The sequence below is a fragment of the Salmo trutta genome, chromosome 19 (genome assembly GCF_901001165.1).
Source record: "Salmo trutta chromosome 19, fSalTru1.1, whole genome shotgun sequence".
Classification (NCBI taxonomy): Eukaryota; Metazoa; Chordata; class Actinopteri; order Salmoniformes; family Salmonidae; genus Salmo; species Salmo trutta.
Window position 1 is genome coordinate 27,087,316 of NC_042975.1, and position 20,086 is coordinate 27,107,401.

Genomic DNA, 20,086 nt, shown 5'->3' on the forward strand with positions numbered 1-20,086 from the left:
ACAGGCTGTCATTCAGGAAGGGGTCTGATGAAGCTGCCCCAGGCCTATACGCTAGCCTTAGGTCAGTTACGCCTTTTACTTCTGATAGTAATGGTCCAGAATTAGAGAGTGTAAGCTGATCTTAGATCTGTGCCTATGTAGATGTAGCCCAGCAGAGAGCAGTAGGCTTGATGCATGCTGTTCTGTCACAGCAGCAATGATGAAGGTAGATAGATACATAGAGGACCTCAATGAGACCAGGTCACATAAGATCATGCATGGTTTGCCTGGGTTGAAAATGCAAGTAAACACAGTTTGTGCATCTTTTTTTGTGACAGTTTAATTTACCCCCCTATAACACTACATATGTATGTTTTTGCTACTGGAGATTAACAAAACAGAAAAGGTGAAATGAATGTCACTTTTTCCACAGAGGTCTCCAGCGATTAACTGACGTCAATACATGACATATTCGCTTTGACCGTGCGTTTATGAGTCCAATGTTTAGTCTGGTTTGGAGCTGGAAGAGGGCTGACCAATATGAAGACAGGCACGGCTCCCCATCGCACAGACAACAACTATAAAAGCATTACTTGTGTGTGAACAGGGTCTTCCATCCCATCCTGCACTGTGGCTGTTCAGACACAAGGGGGTGTATTATACATCTAAAATGTTGTGTATGCTTTGCATACAGCCTGATCACTAGAAAAAGACAGCGATTTCGGATGTTTGAAAAGGTCCTGAGAACAACGATTTATGCCTTCCTCTGCACTCACCAAAAAAAATAAATGAAAAGGATTGCCTGAGTCACATACCTGTCACTGAATCTTTACATTGGGAATGACATGCACATCAGACCATGACACCTCCCATCAACTTACCTCACATCAAGCAACATGAAGCCACATCATGCAACGTTACATCTAACGACACAACACTCACAGTGAGAGTTAGTATTTGACTTACCCTCCTTGCTTTACTCTGGTACTTTACTGCCTTCTTGGTGTCAGACACGGCCCTCTCTACATAGTCCACTGAGTGCTCCACGTTGTACTCTATACGATCTATCATTTCCCCCTGGTGGTGGGGAAAGAAAGAAAGCGAGAGAGAGAGAGAGCGCGAGAGAGAGAGAGAGCGCGCGCGAGAGAGAGAGAGAGAGAGAGAGAGAGAGAGCGAGAGAGAGAGAGAGAGCGAGAGAGAGCGCGAGAGAGAGCGCGAGAGAGAGCGCGAGAGAGAGCGCGAGAGAGAGCGCGAGAGAGAGCGCGAGAGAGAGCGCGAGAGAGAGCGCGAGAGAGAGCGCGAGAGAGAGAGAGAGAGAGAGCGAGAGAGAGAGAGCGAGAGAGAGAGAGCGAGAGAGAGAGAGCGCGAGAGAGAGAGAGCGAGAGAGAGAGCGAGAGAGAGAGAGAGAGAGAGCGAGAGAGAGAGAGAGAGAGAGCGAGAGCGCGAAGGTAAATTGAGGAGCATGGAGAGAGAGGGATTTCAGTGTGGTAGGTTGTTGGATTCTAGAATAAACTTGGAACATTGCTAGCCTAGAGACATTATACATCAGAAGTAAGACTATAGTATCTGAGGGGTGATAGAGACCGGTTTTTACATCAGAAGTTAATCGTTATCTGTAGGAGCCAGATGGCTTTGGAATGTGCTGGGTAGACAGGAGGCAGTGACAGGATTGCTATAGGTGATACGGGTGGAGATCTTAGGGTTAGACATCAAGGGTCTGAGGTCAGGTCAGATCCCCTTAAAGGATAATAAACCATTGTTTCTCCCATCACTTCGTCTTCCTGTCGAACCATAAAAGATGTAAGGATTGGAGAGAAGGAGGAGGGCCTAAATTGGAGTATATATACACACACTTGTGGTGGTGGAAACATGTTTTGTCTAATGCAGCTGTATTGACCCTCTGGGAAAAACTAAACTTGGTTAAGCTTTCATAATGTCCGTTGAGTTTTCTACTCTGAGAATTAGATCTTAACAGGGTTTTCTAATTGGTATGTGTGTAGTCTTCATTGTTGTGTGTTAGCCAGTCAGTGTGTATAGAGTCCTACCTGGCTCTCCACCAGGATGGCCATATCCATGAACATGTCATGAAGTTCTCTGATGCTGTTCTCCAGCTTGATGATCTCAGTGTGTCTCGTCTCAATCTCATTCATGGCCTGCTGGGTGATGTTGGAGTCCATGATGATCTAGAAGAGACAGAGTTCATGTGTCATCACACACTCATACCCACTCACAAGTTCTCCCCCCTTGTAGGTGTGGCATACTCAGTTGGAATGCCAAACCTCGCCAACAGAGAGATATCTGGTCTTCTATTGTGTATGATTCTCAGACAATTGTATGTATGTAATTGCCTGTGTATTGGCCCGTTGCGTGTGGTCACTCACCCCTGATGTGAAGATGGCAGGATTGTCACTCTCCAGCATGCTCTCTAGTTCCTCATTAGTTGTGTTCCTACCAGCTACAATAACAAACACAATCCATGGAGTTGGTCAACAACAACCAACCTGTAACCAACAGCAATTGGGTATATGCAGCACAATAGAAGACAATACATTTTGAAACAGCAACACATCTCAAAGTGATCCAACTGGGAATGGTCAACGATAATTGAGAAAGACACACCGAATATATTTTAGCTAACTAAGTAAAAGGTTAAACATGTTGGCCACTCAACCACCACACACACACACACACACACACACACACACACCCATCCACCAACACAGTGTTATATCTCATTTTCCTTCTCCCAAGACATGTCGATGGGCTGTCTACGAGGTGGCGTGGGCCTGTCATTGTGACAGGCTAAAGGAGCCTTCTCAGGGCTGCTGTGTGTGCACGCGATCTCTCTCTTGCCACTAATCACGATGGCAGAGAGTGGGCGCCCACAACCCCATCAAGGCAAATGGGCTGGGGAGGTGAGGTGCAGATAGAAAGAGAGCGAGAAAGAGGCGTCAGTGTAGGATTAATCACAGGCTAGTCTCTCATCTGCCTGTTGCTATCTCTGCCTTTTTCCATCTCTGCCGAAGCCAGCCCCTGATGGGAGACCCACGCAGCCTGTTTCAACGGCATTATGTCACAGATTTCCTGCTTGAAAAAGCTAAGATGGGACTGAAAAAATGTATAATAGTTTATGAACTACCATGGCGTAATGAGTTTATGGTGCCTCCTATTACCTATTAATAACATTTGCTATAAGCATTCATAAAAAAATATCTGAATAAATAATTGCATATTATATATTCCTAATAGAATAGGACTTTGTCCATTGGTTAGAACGGAAATCAGCAGCAGTGCAGCATCCCTAGATGGAGAGCAATTGTGTGCTCAAGGGAACAACGGCAGGAAATGATACATGGAATTAGAGACGAGCGGCCTTCCAGCTGCCAATTCAGTTCCATTCCCATTTTTGTGTTGCCTGGGTCTTGTGTGCAGATGTGTGCAATGAAGTGCCTTGCTCAAGGTGCGCCTCTCTAACCTCTAGGCTACTGCCAACCAAATGCATTACACATACCTTTTGATGAATACGGTATGGGCTTTTTGGTTTCACTCAGTAAATGTGTCTTAGTGATTGAATTCATCCAAACAGGAATCCAGGGGAACCTGTTGTAGAGTTCTAGAATGGTTGTATTACAGACAGATTAAGTTAACAGCATCACTATTTGAAATAAAGTATGCACACACAACATTGTTTCCCTGTCGTTCCACAGATTTCCTATGCCTGCTAGAAAGAAGCAGAAATGTGTTGGGGACATATTGTGCATCTGTTGGCCTAATCCACTCTTCCATCCAGGGGAAAATGTATATTTCAAGTCTGTAACCTTAGTGACCGACCCTGTGATTCAATTGCTGTTTGCGTGCTGTGGCAGATAAATGGTGAAGCTTTACAGTGGGGTGATCATCTACTGGCAGCTAGTGACAACAATTCATCAGAGTGCTGGAAAAAGGCCACAACATGCCGCGATGGCCACACAGATGCGTACAAAGACACACACACACTTATGTCTGTGTGTATGCGTGCCAGCACAAGGCCTGAAAAAAGACCTCTGCCTCCCGCCCAGTGACCTTCTGTCCTCCCACTTTTGAATCCATCAAACCTCAGCCATTGCTATACCCAATAACAGTGGCTCTCTCTTTCCACTCCCTACCATGTGCAGCACTTCTTGAAAGGCTGAATAACTCACATCGCTGGTTTGGCAAATTTGTCAATTTATAAACCTAGAGGTTTAGGAGGTAGCGAGTAGTGACATTATTATATTTTTGCCAACATGTTCATCTGCAAGTCCTAACCTAATGAGTGCACCCTTTCACTAATTCCCATTGGGGGGAGTGAGTGTCATGAATGTAGGGTCAATGTAAATTGTCCGTAGGCAATTCTTATGAATTGTTCAGCAGTCTAATGACAAGGGGGTAGAAGCTGTTGAGGTGCCTTTTGGTCCTAGACTTGGCAATCAGAACACAGCCAGTGTTTACCTACAGTTAGAATTTTTTTCTTTGCATCATGTTGTGATTGAGGTCAGTATATATATATATATATATATACACACATATACATACACACACACACACACACACACACACACACACACACACACACACACACACACACACACATATACATATATGTGTGTGCATGCATGCACATATGTGTCCATATGTTTATGAGTGTGCACACACACACACACACACACACACTTCCACTATGGATCTATTTATTCCTCTATTCCCAGGTAAATAAATGCTAATAAGTTAGCATACAGTTACACCTCACCTTACACCTCAACCAAACATTAGGAATCCCAACCCCATAAAAACATTCTGCAGCGTCACACAATAGAATACATTTGAGTCTTATGAAGTCGTTCTAAAGTCAATCACAATGCTTTATTAAGAAGTGTAATAGACTACTGAGAGAGTATTGTGATATTATGGAACCTAGTCCAGTGACTGTCATGAATTTTGGGTTGACAATTATGATATTTTAATTATTTTAGTCAATTTTAATTTTTTTGTTCAATAGAGAGAAAAAATGCATCTTCTTTCTGTTTGCTAATATTATATATAGGCCTAATTCAACTAGTGCTAATTCACACCCTGAAGAAGTGGAAACAAAACACAGTTGCTAGATTTCTAACTATAAATAAACTCAGCAAAAAAAGAAACGTCCTCTCACTGTCAACTGCGTTTATTTTCAGCAAACTTAACATGTGTAAATATTTGTATGAATATAAGATTCAACAGACATAAACTGAACAAGTTCCACAGAAATTGAATTGTTAGTCCCTGAACAAAGGGGGGGGGGTCAAAATAAAAAGAACACTGACATTCCTGTCTTGCAGGAAATCACGCACAGAACGAGCAGTATGGCTGGTGGCATTGTCTTGCTGGAGGGTCATGTCAGGATGAGCCTGCAGGAAGGGTACCACATGAGGGAGGAGGATGTTTTCCCTGTAACGCACAGCGATGAGATTGCCTGCAATGACAACAAGCTCAGTCCGATGATGCTGTGACACACCGCCCCAGACCATGACGGACCCTCCACCTCCAAATCGATCCCACTCCAGAGTACAGGCCTCAGTGTAACTCTCATTCCTTCAACGATAAACGCGAATCCGACCATCACCCCTGGTGAGACAAAACTGCGACTCGTCAGTGAAGAGCACTTTTTGCCAGTCCTGTCTGGTCTAGCGACGGTGGGTTTGTGCCCATAGGCGACGTTGTTGCCGGTGATGTCTGGTGAGGACCTGCCTTACAACAGGCCGACAAGCCCTCAGTCCAGCCTCTCTCAGCCTATTGAGGACAGTCTCTGAGCACTGATGGAGGGATTGTGCGTTCCTGGTGTAGCTCAGGCAGTTGTTGTTGCCATCCTGTACCTGTCCCGCAGGTGTGATGTTCTGATGTACCGATCCTGTGCAGGTGTTGTTACACGTGGTCTGCCACTGCGAGGACAATCAGCTGTCCATCCTGTCTCCCTGTAGCGCTGTCTTAGGCGTCTCACAGTACGGACATTGCAATTTATTGCCCTGGTCACATCTGCAGTCCTCATGCCTCCTTGCAGCATGCCTAAGGCACGTTCACGCAGATGAGCAGGGACCCTGGGCATCTTTCTTTTGGTGTTTTTCAGAGTCAGTAGAAAGGCCTCTTTAGTGTACTAAGTTTTCATAACTGTGAACTTAATTGCCTACCGTCTGTAAGCGTCTTAACGACTGTTCCACAGGTGCATGTTCATTAATTGTTTATGGTTCATTGAACAAGCATGAGAAACAGTGTTTAAACCCTTTACAATGAAGATCTGTGAAGTTATTTTGATTTTTACGAATTATCTTTGAAAGACAGGGTCCTGAAAAAGGGACGTTTCTTTTTTTGCTGAGTTTACATGCGTTGGGGAAACAGTAGACAAACAAATAGACAAACAAAACTCGGAAAATAAAACCAAAACAAATCAACCCATTCATGCGGTGTGTAACTATGTAGTCTAATGTTATCATGAACAATACCGTATCACAATTCCTGATAAGAGAATATCAGGAACACACACACACTCACAGAGCACACTCACAGATGTCCAGTTGTCTCTGGATGCGGCCCTTGCAGCGTTCCCGGTAGTCCGACTGCGTGGCGTTGTATGCCGACATCACCTCCACAAACTTCCGAGACAACGTGGAATGCTGACAGAGAATAATGCAGGATATTACATTGTCCATCAATAGTTAATGCTTTCCAATAATAATTAGACTTATACATACAGTACAACAGGGATGGCAACTCCGACCCTGAAAACTCCAGACTCAGTTTTGAAATTGCCTGCTATATACACACACACACACACACCATAACCCACCTGTGTCTTACGTATCCTCAGATCTGCAGATGACCCGTTTAAAGCCTCCTCATGCTCTATGGACTGTTCAATGCCTGTAGGGAACAGAGAGAAAGAAGAAAAATCTATCTACCAGTACCACTACCATTTATTCAGATGATCTAATTAATGAAGAACCAGGTTTAGTTTGGTTTCTCTGTTTTTCTCTCCCCTCTCCATGCTAAATAATGCATTTGCCTGAATATTCTACCTTTAAATGTGACATAAGCTACAGCCAGATTCTATAAACAATGGTTGTGTTTGCAACATACCTTTTAACTTGGAGCGCACTTTGTTCGCAAACTTCTTTATGTCTGTCATCAGCTGTTCCAACTCTGCCTTCGTTTCTGTTGAGAGAAACAGCAAAAACATCTGAATAATTGATTTATTCACGAAAATCCTGTTTCACATTTGTCCTATTCAGGTCAACACGATTGCAACATACGAGTTTCTTCTGTTTCTCCCAACAAAGCCATGACGTCCTCTGAAAAAAGGTCCAACGCAGCCGTTTTTATCTCATTATCAAGTCATTTCTAAAAGTGATGTAACGATTCACCGATAAACATTTGAATCAGTGCCAATGTTACAAGTGTATCGGTCCCCGGACACCAAACCAATCCAGATGTAGCATTCATCAGAAAATGGATTCAAATGTTTTGCTCATGTTACATTCTTCATACGTCTCATCTTTTGTGACAAATGATACGTCCTCTTCTTCAGTGTCGAACTGCATGTTGACAACCCCAGGCAATATCACTACTCAAACTGAGCACTGTGCCTAGATTCAGGAACTAACCAGCCTGCCCATCTGGTTATACCTGCTCATCTGGCTATATTGGCCTTACAATATATAAAACATTTTATTGTTCAGGTTCACAGTCAGCAACAGTTTGGCTTTAAACAATCAGTGTTATATGGTCATTTTTTGATATACAGGGTAAAGTAGATAATTTCATAAAGAGAACAGAAATCACTTTTGCGAGGAAAACTGCATGATTGTAACCATTTAAATTGAAAACAAAGAAACAAAAATAGCTTCTTAGCAAAGAGCAATTTCTCAAGCAATACTTTTGCTAGGACTGTGGGAGTAGTCTGAGTGGGGAGGCTAAAACTGAAAACGAGTTGCTATTGGCAGAGGTTTGGAACTCATTTTTATTGGTCTATTGACTACACTGAACAAAAATACAAAAGGAAAATCAGTCAATTGAAACTTATTCATTAGGCCCTAATCTATGGATTTCACATGACTGGGAATACAGATATTTACATTTACATTTAAGTCATTTAGCAGACGCTCTTATCCAGAGCGACTTACAAATTGGATATGCATCTGTTGGTCACAGATTTTAAATTTAACCTTAAATTTTAACTAGGCAAGTCAGTTAGGAACAAATTCTTATTTACAATGACGGCCTACACCTGACGACGCTGGACCAATTGTGCCTCACCCTATGGGACTCCCAATCTCGGCCGGTTGTGATACAGCCTGGAATCGAACCAGGGTGCCCGTAGTGACGCCTCAAGCACTGAGATGCAGTGGCTTAGACCGCTGCGCCACTTGGGAGCCACAAAAGATAACTTTCAAAAAAAGGAAGGCGCGTGGATCATAAAACCAGTCAGCATCTGGTGTGACCACCATTTGCCTTAAGCAGTGTGACACATCTCCTTGGTATAGAGTTGATCAAGCTGTTGTTTGTGGCCTGTGGAATGTTGTCCCACTCCTCTTCAATGGCTGTGAGAAGTTGCTGGATATTAGCGGGAACCGGAACACACTGCTATACATGTTGATCCAGAGCATCCCAAACATGCTCAATGGGTGACATATGTGGTGCGTATGCAGGCCATGGAACAACTGGGACATTTTCAGCTTCCAGGAATTGTGTACAGATTCTTGACTGGATGTGCAGGTCCTGGGCTGGCATGGTTACACGTGGTCTGCGGTTGTGAGGCCAGTTGGACATACTGGCAAATTCTCTAAAATGACGTTGGAGGCAGCTCATGGTAGAGAAATTACCATGAAATTATCTGGCAACCGCTCTGGTGGACATTCCTGCAATCAGCATGCTAATTGCACACTCCCTTAGACATCTGTGGCATTTTAGAGTCACCTTTTTTGTCCCCAGCACAAGGTACACCTGTGTAATGATCATGCCGTTGAATCAGCTTCTTAATATGCCACACGTGTCAGGTGGATGGATTATCTTGGCAAATTTGAGAGAAATAAGCTTTTTGTGCGCATGGACAATTTTAAACATGGCACCAACACTTTACATGTTGCGTTTATATTTTTGTTCAGTATAATTTACCTCCTGGTTATGTCAGTAGGCAGAGCACAACTCTATCCGGGGTGTCTGAAGTGACACCTCTGGCACCGAGATGCAGTGCCTTAGACCGTTGTCCCACTCGGGAGCCCAAGTAGGCAAGTCATATTGACAAAGTTGTTGTGAAGATGGGGAGGGGTATGTCTGGTATAAAAATATGAGAGCATTTTTTACACAAAAATCAACTGAACTAGTTGTTAGGTCTCTGATCTTGTCCCATCTTGATTACTGTCCTGTAATATGGTAAGGTTCAGCAAAGAAAGACCTAGTAAAGCTGCAACTGGATCAAAAACAGAGCAGCACGCCTTGCCAACAACTGCACATACAGAACTAACATCAACATGCATGCCAGTTTTTCCCGGTTGAGGGTTGACGAGAGATGAAATTCTTCTCTTCTAGTTTTAATAAAAATTCCTGATTGTCTGCATAATTAAATAACATTCAGCTCAGACACTCACATATTACCCACAATACATGCCACCAGGGGACTCTTCACAGTCCCCAAGCCCAAAAGAAATTCACGGCAACGCACAGTATTTTAGAGAGCCATTATCGTATGGAACTCCCATCACCAATTACAAAATTTTATATTGTTGTATTTTAAATTTGTGCAACTGTCCTTCAGTGTCTATCATTGTACTAGTGTTTTGTTTGTCATGTTTTGTGCTTTTTTGTGGACCCCAGGAAGAATAGCTGCTGCCTCTGCAAAAGCAAATGGAGATCCAAATAAACTCCAAACACATTTTTGCTGAGAGGAGCAGTTAGCTGGTTAAACAAATGTCAAGAAACCTTGCCAACGGCACTTGCCACACTGGTAGCCTATTCGTGGGTGCTTTTTCAAAGCATACAGTTGAAGTCGGAAGTTTACATACACCTTAGCCAAATACATTTAAACTCAGTTTTTCACAATTCCTGACATTTAATCATAGTAAAAATTCCCTGTCTTAGGTCAGTTAGGATCACCACTTTATTTTAAGAATGTGAAATGTCAGAATAATAGTAGAGAGAATGATTTATTTCAGCTTTTATTTCTTTCATCACATACCCAGTGGGTCAGAAGTTTACATACACTCAATTAGTATTTGGCAGCATTGCCTCAAATTGTTTAACTTAGGTCAAACGTGTCGAGTAGCCTTCCACAATAAGTTGGGTGAAATTTGGCCCATTCCTCCTGACAGAGCTGGTGTAACCGAGTCAGGTTTGTAGGCCTCCTTGCGCGCACACACTTTTTCAGTTCTGCCCACAAATGTTCTATAGGATTGAGGTCAGGGCTCTGTGATGGCCACTCCAATACCTTGACTTTGTTGTCCTTAAGCCATTTTGCACAACTTTGGAAGTATGCTTGGGGTCACACGGGTCCCGTGTGGCTCAGTTGGTAGAGCATGGTGTTTGCAACGCCAGGGTTGTGGGTTCGATTCCCACGGGGGACCAGTACGGAGAAAAAAAAATGTATGAAATGTATGCATTCACTACTGTAAGTCGCTCTGGATAAGAGCGTCTGCTAAATAACTCAAATGTAAAATGTAAAAATGTCATTGTCCATTTGGAAGACCCATTTGCGACCAAGCTTCAACTTCCTGACTGATGTCTTGAGATGTTGCTTCAATATATCCACAAATTTTCCTTCCTAAATTATGCCATCTATTTTGTGAAGTGCACCAGTCCCTCCTGCAGCAAAGCACCCCCACAACATGATGCTGCCACTCCCATGCTTCACGGTTGGGATGGTGTTCTTCGGCTTGCAAGCCTCCCCCTTTTTCCTCCAAACATAATGATGGTCATTATGGCCAAACAGCTTTATTTTTGTTTCATCAGACCAGAGCACATTTCTCCAAAAAAGTACGATCTTTGTTCCCAGGTGCAGTTGCAAACCGTAGTCTGGCTTTTTTAATGGCGGTTTTGGAGCAGTGGCGTCTTCCTTGCTGAGCGGCCTTTCAGGTTATGTCGATATAGGACTCGTTTTACTGTGGATATAGATACATTTGTACCCGTTTCCTCCAGCATCTTCACAAGGTCCTTTGCTGTTGTTCTGCGATTGATTTGCACTTTTCGTACCAAAGCACAATTATCTCTAGGAGACAACGCGACTCCTTCCTGAGCGGTATGATGGCTGCGTGGTCCCATGGTGTTTATACTTGCGTACTATTGTTTGTACAGATGAACAAAACTTGTGGAGGTCTACAATTGTTTTTCTGAGGTCTTGGCTGATTTCTTTTGATTTTCCCATGATGTCAAGCAAAGAGGCACTGAGTTTGAAGGTAGGTATTGAAATATAAATCGACAGGTACACCTCCAATTGTCTCAAATGATGTCAATTAGCCTATCAGAAGCTTATAAAGCTATGACATCTTTTCCAAGCTGTTTAAAGGCACAGTCAACTTAGTGTATTGTATGTAAACTTCTGACCCACTGGAATTGTGATACAGTGAATTATAAGTGAAATAATCTGTCTGCAAACAATTGTTGGAAAAATTACTTGCGTCATGCACAAAGTAGATGTCCGAACTGACTTCCCAAAACTATAGTTTGTTAACAAGACATTTGTGGAGTGGTTAAAAAACTAGTTTAATGACTACAACCTAAGTGTATGTATGTAAACTTCCGACTTCAACTGTATGTCAGATACTCCAGTGACTGTAATTGGCTCCAGTGTGTAATTTGCTCAATTTTAGGAGTTGAGAAATAAAGTTTAGATCATTTGAAAGATGTTCTCCTGTTTTCTACTGTACTGTAGGGATGTAATACATTTTTACATTTATTCTGTTGTTGCTAGTGATATTCTGAAAAACATTGGGGAGGGAAATTCATCTATTGCACGGATCCCCTGTAGTACCGCTGCAGACCCCCGGTTGAATACCCCCGGTTGAATACCCCCGGTTGAATACCCCCGGTTGAATTGAATACCCCTGGTTGAATACCCCTGCTTTAACACCCCTCCCCTCCCTCCCAGTTGATTGAAAAGGCCCTTCTGTTAACATAAAAAAGCCCTTCATTTTTAACACCCCAGCCATATCGCCGAAGCTTTTAACTACTTATACATCTTCCTAAGAGGGGTAAAAGATTCCTAAATAAACCATTAACTGGAAGATCAGCATTGCTTAGGTAGTGATGACCCTGTTCCTGTCCCACCCAGCAAGCTCCCAGCATCAGTCATCTTCTCAGTGGGCCGCACAGACCACACCAGCCACACAGAGATATGGTAATTTCACCCTAGTTCTAAGCCCCACATATCGCTTTGGGCTAGATCTCCATAGATTTGATTTTAGACAAAACGTGGATTCCTGTCCTTTTCTCCAAATTGATCTGGAATGACTGGATAGGTGAAAGTAATGTGTGGGTTTAAGTTCCTACATCTATTCTCTTTTTTGAGTTCTGTATGTGTAAAGGAAACAAAGAGAGGAAGCTGGTTTAGACTATTGAGATGCACCCTTGGCATTTAATTCCCCTCCTTTTCTGTTTTTATCTCCTCCTAAAATGGAAGTCTGGAGTCAGTGGATAGCCCACATTACAGCCACTCATCAATTATGAATAGTAGAATAATAGCCCCAAAACCACCACTAGATCCCACAATAGCTTGTTAGTGTTGTCTATACACTCCTTGTAGTCCTCCTAATTTCCCAAAATCAGACTCAACGGGCATTGGGAGATTTTATTATCTCTTCCAGGGGCTGAGAGAAGAGATATTCACATAAGAGGCTCCATGTGGCTCCAAGACAGCTCTGTCTTCAGTGGGTGTGTGTGTCAGTGCGTGCATATGTGTTTGTATATAATTGCCATTTTTGGGAGTGTGCATATGTGTGTGTGTATGTAAAACGGATGGTAGGAATATGGAACATTAACCCTAACTCTTCTCGTTAATCACGCATCTGATCAGAATGTGGTTGCCATCTCATTTTAGTCCCGACACAGACAACTAATTTCTGCCTGCCGTGGCCCTGACAATGAGGGTAGCTAGAGTGTGTGACCCTGCCAAAACAAAGAGGTCAAGTTCATCTGTCACGGACGATGAAGTTGTATGAGTCAATGTCCCCATTGAAATGCTACTAACAATGGTCTTCTCTAAACTGCAATAAAGATGCAGGATTCTTCTCCTGCTATGACAGGGACCTCGGAGCACATAGACGTGTTAAGGCTTAGACACAGTACCAGTCAAAAGTTTGGACACACCTAGTCATTCAAGGGTTTTTCTTTATTTTTACTATTTGACATATTTTATTCTACGAAGACATCAAAACTATGAAATAACACCTATGGAATCATGTTGTAACCAAAAAAAGTGTTAAACAAAATCACAATATATTTTATATTTGAGATTCTTCAAAGTAGCCACCCTTTGCCTTGATGACAGCTTTGCACACTCTTGGCATTCTCTCAACCAGCTTCATGAGGAATGCTTTTCCAACAGTTTTGAAGGAGTTCTCACATATGCTGAGCACTTGTTGGCTGCTTCTCCTTCACTCTGAGGTCCAACTCATCCCAAACCATCTCAATTGGGTTGAGGTCGGGTGATTGTGGAGGCCAGGTCATCTGATGCAGCACTCCATCACTCTCCTTACACAGCCTGGAAGTGCGTGTTGGGTCATTGTCCTGTTGAAAAACAAAATGATAGTCCCACTAAGCCAAACCAGATGGGACGGCGTATCACTGCAGAATGGCGTGGTAGCCATGCTGGTTAAGTGTGCCTTGAATTCTATATAAATCCCAGACAGTGTCACCAGCAAAGCACCCCCACACATCCTCATCCATGCTTCACAGTGGGAACCACACATGCAGAGATCATCCGTTCACCTACTCTGCTTCTCACAAAGACACGGTGGTTAGAACCAAAAATCAACAGACCAAAAGGACAGATTCCAACCAGTCTAATGTCCATTGCTCATGTTTCCTGGCCCAAGCAAGTCTCTTCTTCTTTTTGGTGTCCTTTAGTAGTGGTTTCTTTGCAGCAATTCAACCATGAAGGCCTGATTCACACATCTCCTCTGAACAGTTGATGTTGAGATGTGTCTGTTGCTTGAACTCTGAAGCATTTATTTGGGCTGCAATTTTTGAGGCTGGTAACTCTAATGAACTTATCCTAATGAACTTATCCTCTGCAGCAGAGGTAACTCTGGGTCTTCCTTTCCTGTGGCGATCCTCGCCAGTTTCATCATAGCGTTTGATGGTTTTTGCGACTGCACTTGAAGAAACGTTGAAAGTTCTTGACATTTTCCGGATTGACTGACCTTCATGTTTTAAAGTAATGATGGATTGTCGTTTCTCTTTGCTTATTTGAGCTGTTCTTGCCATAATATGGACTTGGTCTTTAACCAAATAGGGCTATCTTCTGTATACCACCCCTACCTTGTCACAACACAACAGATTGGCTCAAACGCATTAAGGAAAGAATAACTTTTAACAAGACACACCTGTTCATTGAAATGCATTCCAGGTGACTACCTCATGAAGCTGGTTGAGAGAATGCCAAGAGTGCAAAGTTGTCATCAAGGCAAAGGGTGGCTACTTTGAAGAGTCACAAATATAACATTGATTTTTATTTGTTTTACACTTTTTTGGTTACTACATGATTCCATGTGTTATTTCATAGTTTTGATGTCTTCACTAGTCAAAATAAACTCAAATGAGTAGGCGTGTCCAAACTTTTGACTGATACTGTACACCCAGATGACATGTTGAGACAATGGGTTGGAAGAAATCTTGCCTAAATCGTCATATCATCAAATAACATGTCACATGCTTCTCTCTCTCTGTGTAGCGCTAGGCTTGTACAAACTGCCCCTTCGATTAGGGCAGGGTGTCAAACTCATTTTGCCCTGCGGACTGCATTCGATCTTCCTGAAAATATGTTGAACAAAATCCCTCATACTCACTGACGGTCGAAGAACAGAGTTGTTCTCTTCCACGACACTGAAGTGACATCTAACAAGAACATGCTTCACTTTGATATCCCTTATACTGAAATAGAGACACTTCTAATATGGCACCAAAACAGATCAACACATTAAAGAATTTCTCTGTACTTCAGTGAAATGCCAAACATGTCACTGTGGATTCAATACACAGACACTTCCCTGCCAGCATGTTGCAGTACACTAGCTAGAGTGCTTTGGTAATTAAACAAATATTCATCTCATAAGTTTTAATGGGAGACGGAATGTCATATCTTTCAAATTCTGGGGGAAAAATGCCCTATGGGAGTAGTCTATAATTAGAATGTATGAATATTTCACTTGACGTGTCTATCTGTCGAGGAATATAAAATCAGATGGAACTGGAGGACTTTCTTTTTCCATAAGAGTCTTAACCCCTGTAGTTCTTCTCAAGACTTTGAAATGAACCTCTCTGTAAGGCCAGACCTGACTGACCAATCAGAATGCACTGGATGTTAGTTCCTATTAGGAAAATCTCTTAACTTATAAGGACAAATTAATTGGCCATGTTTAATAGTTACCGGCACCTTAAACCCACTACAATTTGCATACCGCCCCAACAGATCCACAGATGAAGCAATCACCATCGCAATGCACACTGCCCTATCCCATCTGGACAACAGGAATACCTATGTTCATTAACTACAGCTCAGCCTTCAACACCATAGTGCCCTCCAAGCTCATCACTAAGCCCTGGGCCCTGGTTCTGAACCTCGCCCTGTGCAATTGGGTCCTGGACTTCCTGACGGGCCGACCCCAGGTGGTGAAGGTAGGCAACAACACCTTCGCTACACTGATCCTCAACACGGGGGCCCCACAAGGATGTGTGCTCAGCACCCTCCTGTACTCCCCGTTTACCCGTTCTCCAACTCAATAATCAAGTTTGCAGATGACACAAAAGTGGTAGGCCTGATTACAAACAACAATGAGACAGCCTATGGCGGAGTGGTGCCAAGAAAATAACCTCTTCCTCCACGTCAACAAAATGAAGGAGCTGATCATGGACTTCAGGACACAGCAGAGGGAGCGCACCCTCATCCACAGGGCTGCAGTGGAGATGGTGAAAAGCTTCAGGTTCCTCGGCGTGCACATCACTGACAACCTGAAATGCTCCAGTCACACATATAATGTGGTGAAGGCGAAACAGGGCATCTTCAATCTCACGGAGGCTGAAAAAAATTCAGCTTATCCCCTAAGACTCTCACAAACTTCTACAGATGCACCATTGAGAGCATCCTGTCGGGCAGTATCACTGCATGGTACGGCAACTGCACCGTCCGCAACCGCAGGGCTCTCCAGAGGGTAGTGAGGTCAATCCAACCGGGGGCACACTGCCTGCCCTCCAGGACATCTACAGCACCCAGTGTCACAGGAAGGCCAAGAAGATCATCAAGGATCTCAGCCAACCGAGCCACGGCCTGTTCACTCTGCTACCATCTAGAAGGCGGAGACACTACAGGTGCATCAAAGCTGGGACCAGGAGACTGAAAAACTGCTTCTATCGCCAGTCCATCAGACTGTTAAATAGTCACCACTAGCCAGCCTCCACCCAGTACCCTGACCTGAACTTTACTGTTATTAGCCGGCTACCACCCGGTTACTCAACCCTGCACCTTAGTGACTGCTGCCCTATGTACATAATCATTGAACACTGGTCACTTTAATAATGTTTGCATACTGTTTTATACACTTCGTATGTATATACTATATTCTAGTCAAGGCTCATCCTATAACTACTGCAGTACACACCTTTTATATTAATATATTGTCCATAATGTCTATGCACACCACCATATACATTATGGACTCTGACATTGCTCGTTCATATATTTAAATTTTTCTTAATTCCTTTCTATTCGATTTTTGGGATTTTCAATGCATTTCAACTCCATTCACATAATGGGCAACTCTCCACTTCAATTCAACAAGTAAATTCTCCAAATCCTGAACAGAGTTTGAGGTTTGAACAACTATTGTTCCAGAGAGTCTCCTCTCTTTTTCACACACTACCTGTGCTGCTATCACTGATAAGAAAACTGTAGGTGTGTGAATATTTATGACTAGGCTGTAATGAGAAAGGGAGGTTCAGAGGTGGTCTGCACTACCTATGACTGTGTGTGTGTAGGAGGCAGATAGGGGTGATAACCTTTCACAAAAGTCTCTCCCAACTCTATGGTGTCCAATCAAAACCCCATCTTTTGACCAATGGGTAAAATTATACAATAAACATGTTAATTGTGTAGATAATCTGCTAAGAAAACCAATCGCCCAAACCACATTAAAAAAAATTACAAATATAACAACCTTAATTTAACTAGGAAAGTCAGTTAAGAACAAATTCTTATTTACAATGACGGCCTACTCCGGCCAAACCCGGACGACGCTGGGCCAATTGTGCGCCGCCCTATGGGACTCCCAATCACGGCTGGACGTGATACAGTCTAGATTTGAACCAGATACTATAGTGACGGCTCTTGCACTGAAATGCAATGCCTTAGACCGCTGCGCCACTCGGGAGCCCAAGTCGCTATCATAATCTGTTCAAAAGTGAGAGTTTTTACCCTTGTAGGATGGCCAGAATTAGGGTGACTAAATCAAGAATCTGGAAAATTGCATTGCGTTAGCTAGGCTGGGTCATGGCTTGTATTCTGTGCAAGAATGAAGTCCACAGGCACATTTTCCTGTTAAAGTCGCAGGACTCTTCTGGAATCCGCAGGACATAAAACAATATAGAAGTAAGATAGAAATTGACTTTGAGACATCACGTAGTATTTTCATATTTTAGTATACACTTTTGATATTAATTCAAGATTCCTGTTCTTTATCGAAGATATATCACAAAAATAAGCGTATCTCTGTGAAATGTCAACGGAGCACTGAGAGTATACCAAGCTTTTTATTTTCAAAGACTTTTACATTTAATTCAGCTCGTCTTTAGCTTTTTGTGACCCGCGGAAACAACTTTAAAGACGACTACAAAATGTAAAATCCTCAAAAGTTGTTACGAGAAACCTGCACTGCTATGTCAGAGTCCGGTGCTTATTATCAGATGTATTATGAAACGAAATCCGACTTTTCGGATATACTGTAATGATAGGTTTGAGAAAGACCCCACTAAACGATCCCGAACATGAATAATCATATTTGTCTTGGTAAAATGTATTTTATAACATAAGGAAGTGAAATTTCATAATCAAAGTGCGTTTTCACCCACTCCGGGCAGAGTGGGTGGACACCCTACCAACTAATTTCATGACCTGTGGAGGTTACCACCCACCCTCTCCCTTGTTCTCTCTCTTATTCTTTCATCCAGGGAGAAAGAGTAGAGAAGAGTGACTTACTTTCGTCAGGATTCGGGGCGGCCAAGATGGCGCTGTGTTGTCTCTTTACCTCCTCCACCTTCTCTGAGAGCTCCTCGATGAAGCCTCGGATCTCCTCCACCTGGTACAGCAGAGACTGAGACAATATACAACAAGCCCCCATATGACACTCCTCACCACTTCATAAGCAATGAGAATACAAATGCATGTTCATTCAAAATGGGTTGGTCCTAGAATACACCAACACCTTAAGGAGGCCTTCCACAATCAGACCAGGTAATGATGTAGGACCCAGAAAGATGTCAATAACAAAAATAATGAAATCTATACTTCATATGATTTGTTTGAAAATGTATCATGTAGCTGTTGGTACAAACGTGTTATAGCTTCACTCGGATTTGGGGAGCCAAAAATCTGTTAGTACGTTAGATGCCAATTGCCTAATTTTAAACAGTGAAGCTAAAAATCTAGCTTTTTACTAGACATGGCCTATGTACTGCCACTTCTGTATGCTGCTTAGTATACAGCGAAGCCCAATATAATTGTCATACACCGAGTGTACAAAACGCTGCTCTTTGACTGACCAGGTGAATCCAGGTGAAAGCTACGATCCCTTATTGATGTCACCTGTTAAATCCACTTCAAATCAGTGTAGATGAAGAGGAGGAGACAGGTTAAAGAAGGATTTTTAAGCCTCGAGACAATTGAGACATGGATTATGTATGTGTGCCATTCAGAGGGAAATTGGCAAGACAAATGATTTAAGTGCCTTTGAACAGGGTATGGTAGTAGGTGCCAGGCGCACTGGTTTGAGTGTGTCAAGAACTGCAACGCTGCTGGGTTTTTCACACTCAACAGTTTCCTGTGTGTATCAAGAACAGTCCACCACCCAAAGGACATCCAGCCAACTGTGGGAAGCATTGGTGTCAACATGGGCCAGCATCTCTGTGGAATGCTTTCGACACCTTTTAGAGTTCATGCATGGAGCCCACCAGACAAGCTGAATAACTTTATGCTCGCTTCGAGGAAAGTGACACTGAAACATGCATGAGAGAATCAGCTGTTCCGGACAACTGTGTGATCATGCTCTGCGCAGCCGATGTGAGTAAGACCTTTAAACAGGTCAACATTCACAAGGCCGCAGGGCCAGATGGATTACCAGGACGTGTACGCCGAGCGTGCACTGACCAACTGGCAACTGTCTTCACTGACATTTTCAACCTCTCCCTGTTGGAGTCTGTAATACCAACATGTTTCAAGCAGACCACCATAGTCCCTGTGCCCAAGAACACTAAGGTAACCTGCCTAAATGACTACTGACCCGTAGCACTCACTTCTGTAGCCATGAAGTGCTTTGAAAGGCTGGTCATGACTCACATCAGAAACCCGAGACCCACTAAAATTTGCATACCGCACTATCAGATCCACAGATGATGCAATCTCTATTGCACTCCACACTGTCCTTTCTCACCTGGACAAATGGAACATCTATGTGAGAATGCTATTCATTGACTACAGCTCAGCGTTCAACACCATAGTGCCCTCAAAGCTCATCAATAAGCTAAGGACCCGGACTTAACACCTCCCTCTGCAAGTGGATCCTGGAATTCCTGACGGGCCGCCCCCAGGTGGTAAGGGTAGGTAACAACACATCCGCCACACTGATCCTCAACACAGGGGCCC

General features: G+C 43.1%; 1 protein-coding gene across 5 annotated transcripts in view; it reads right to left on the reverse strand.

Annotated features, from left to right (window-relative positions):
- LOC115154265 (syntaxin-1A) overlaps positions 1-20,086 on the reverse strand; it is a 56,874-nt gene that overhangs the window by 14,339 nt on the left and 22,449 nt on the right. For 3 of the 5 annotated variants that reach the window (XM_029700314.1, XM_029700310.1, XM_029700311.1), the window contains exons 3-9: positions 18,425-18,539; positions 7,108-7,182; positions 6,818-6,891; positions 6,536-6,644; positions 2,361-2,434; positions 2,025-2,162; positions 946-1,056 (exon numbers count right to left, since the gene is read on the reverse strand). In XM_029700314.1, the coding sequence (XP_029556174.1) occupies positions 946-1,056; positions 2,025-2,162; positions 2,361-2,434; positions 6,536-6,644; positions 6,818-6,891; positions 7,108-7,182; positions 18,425-18,539 (696 nt within the window). The remainder of the gene's footprint in view (positions 1-945; positions 1,057-2,024; positions 2,163-2,360; positions 2,435-6,535; positions 6,645-6,817; positions 6,892-7,107; positions 7,183-18,424; positions 18,540-20,086) is intronic. The other 2 variants (XM_029700312.1, XM_029700313.1) reach the window with 1 other exon arrangement.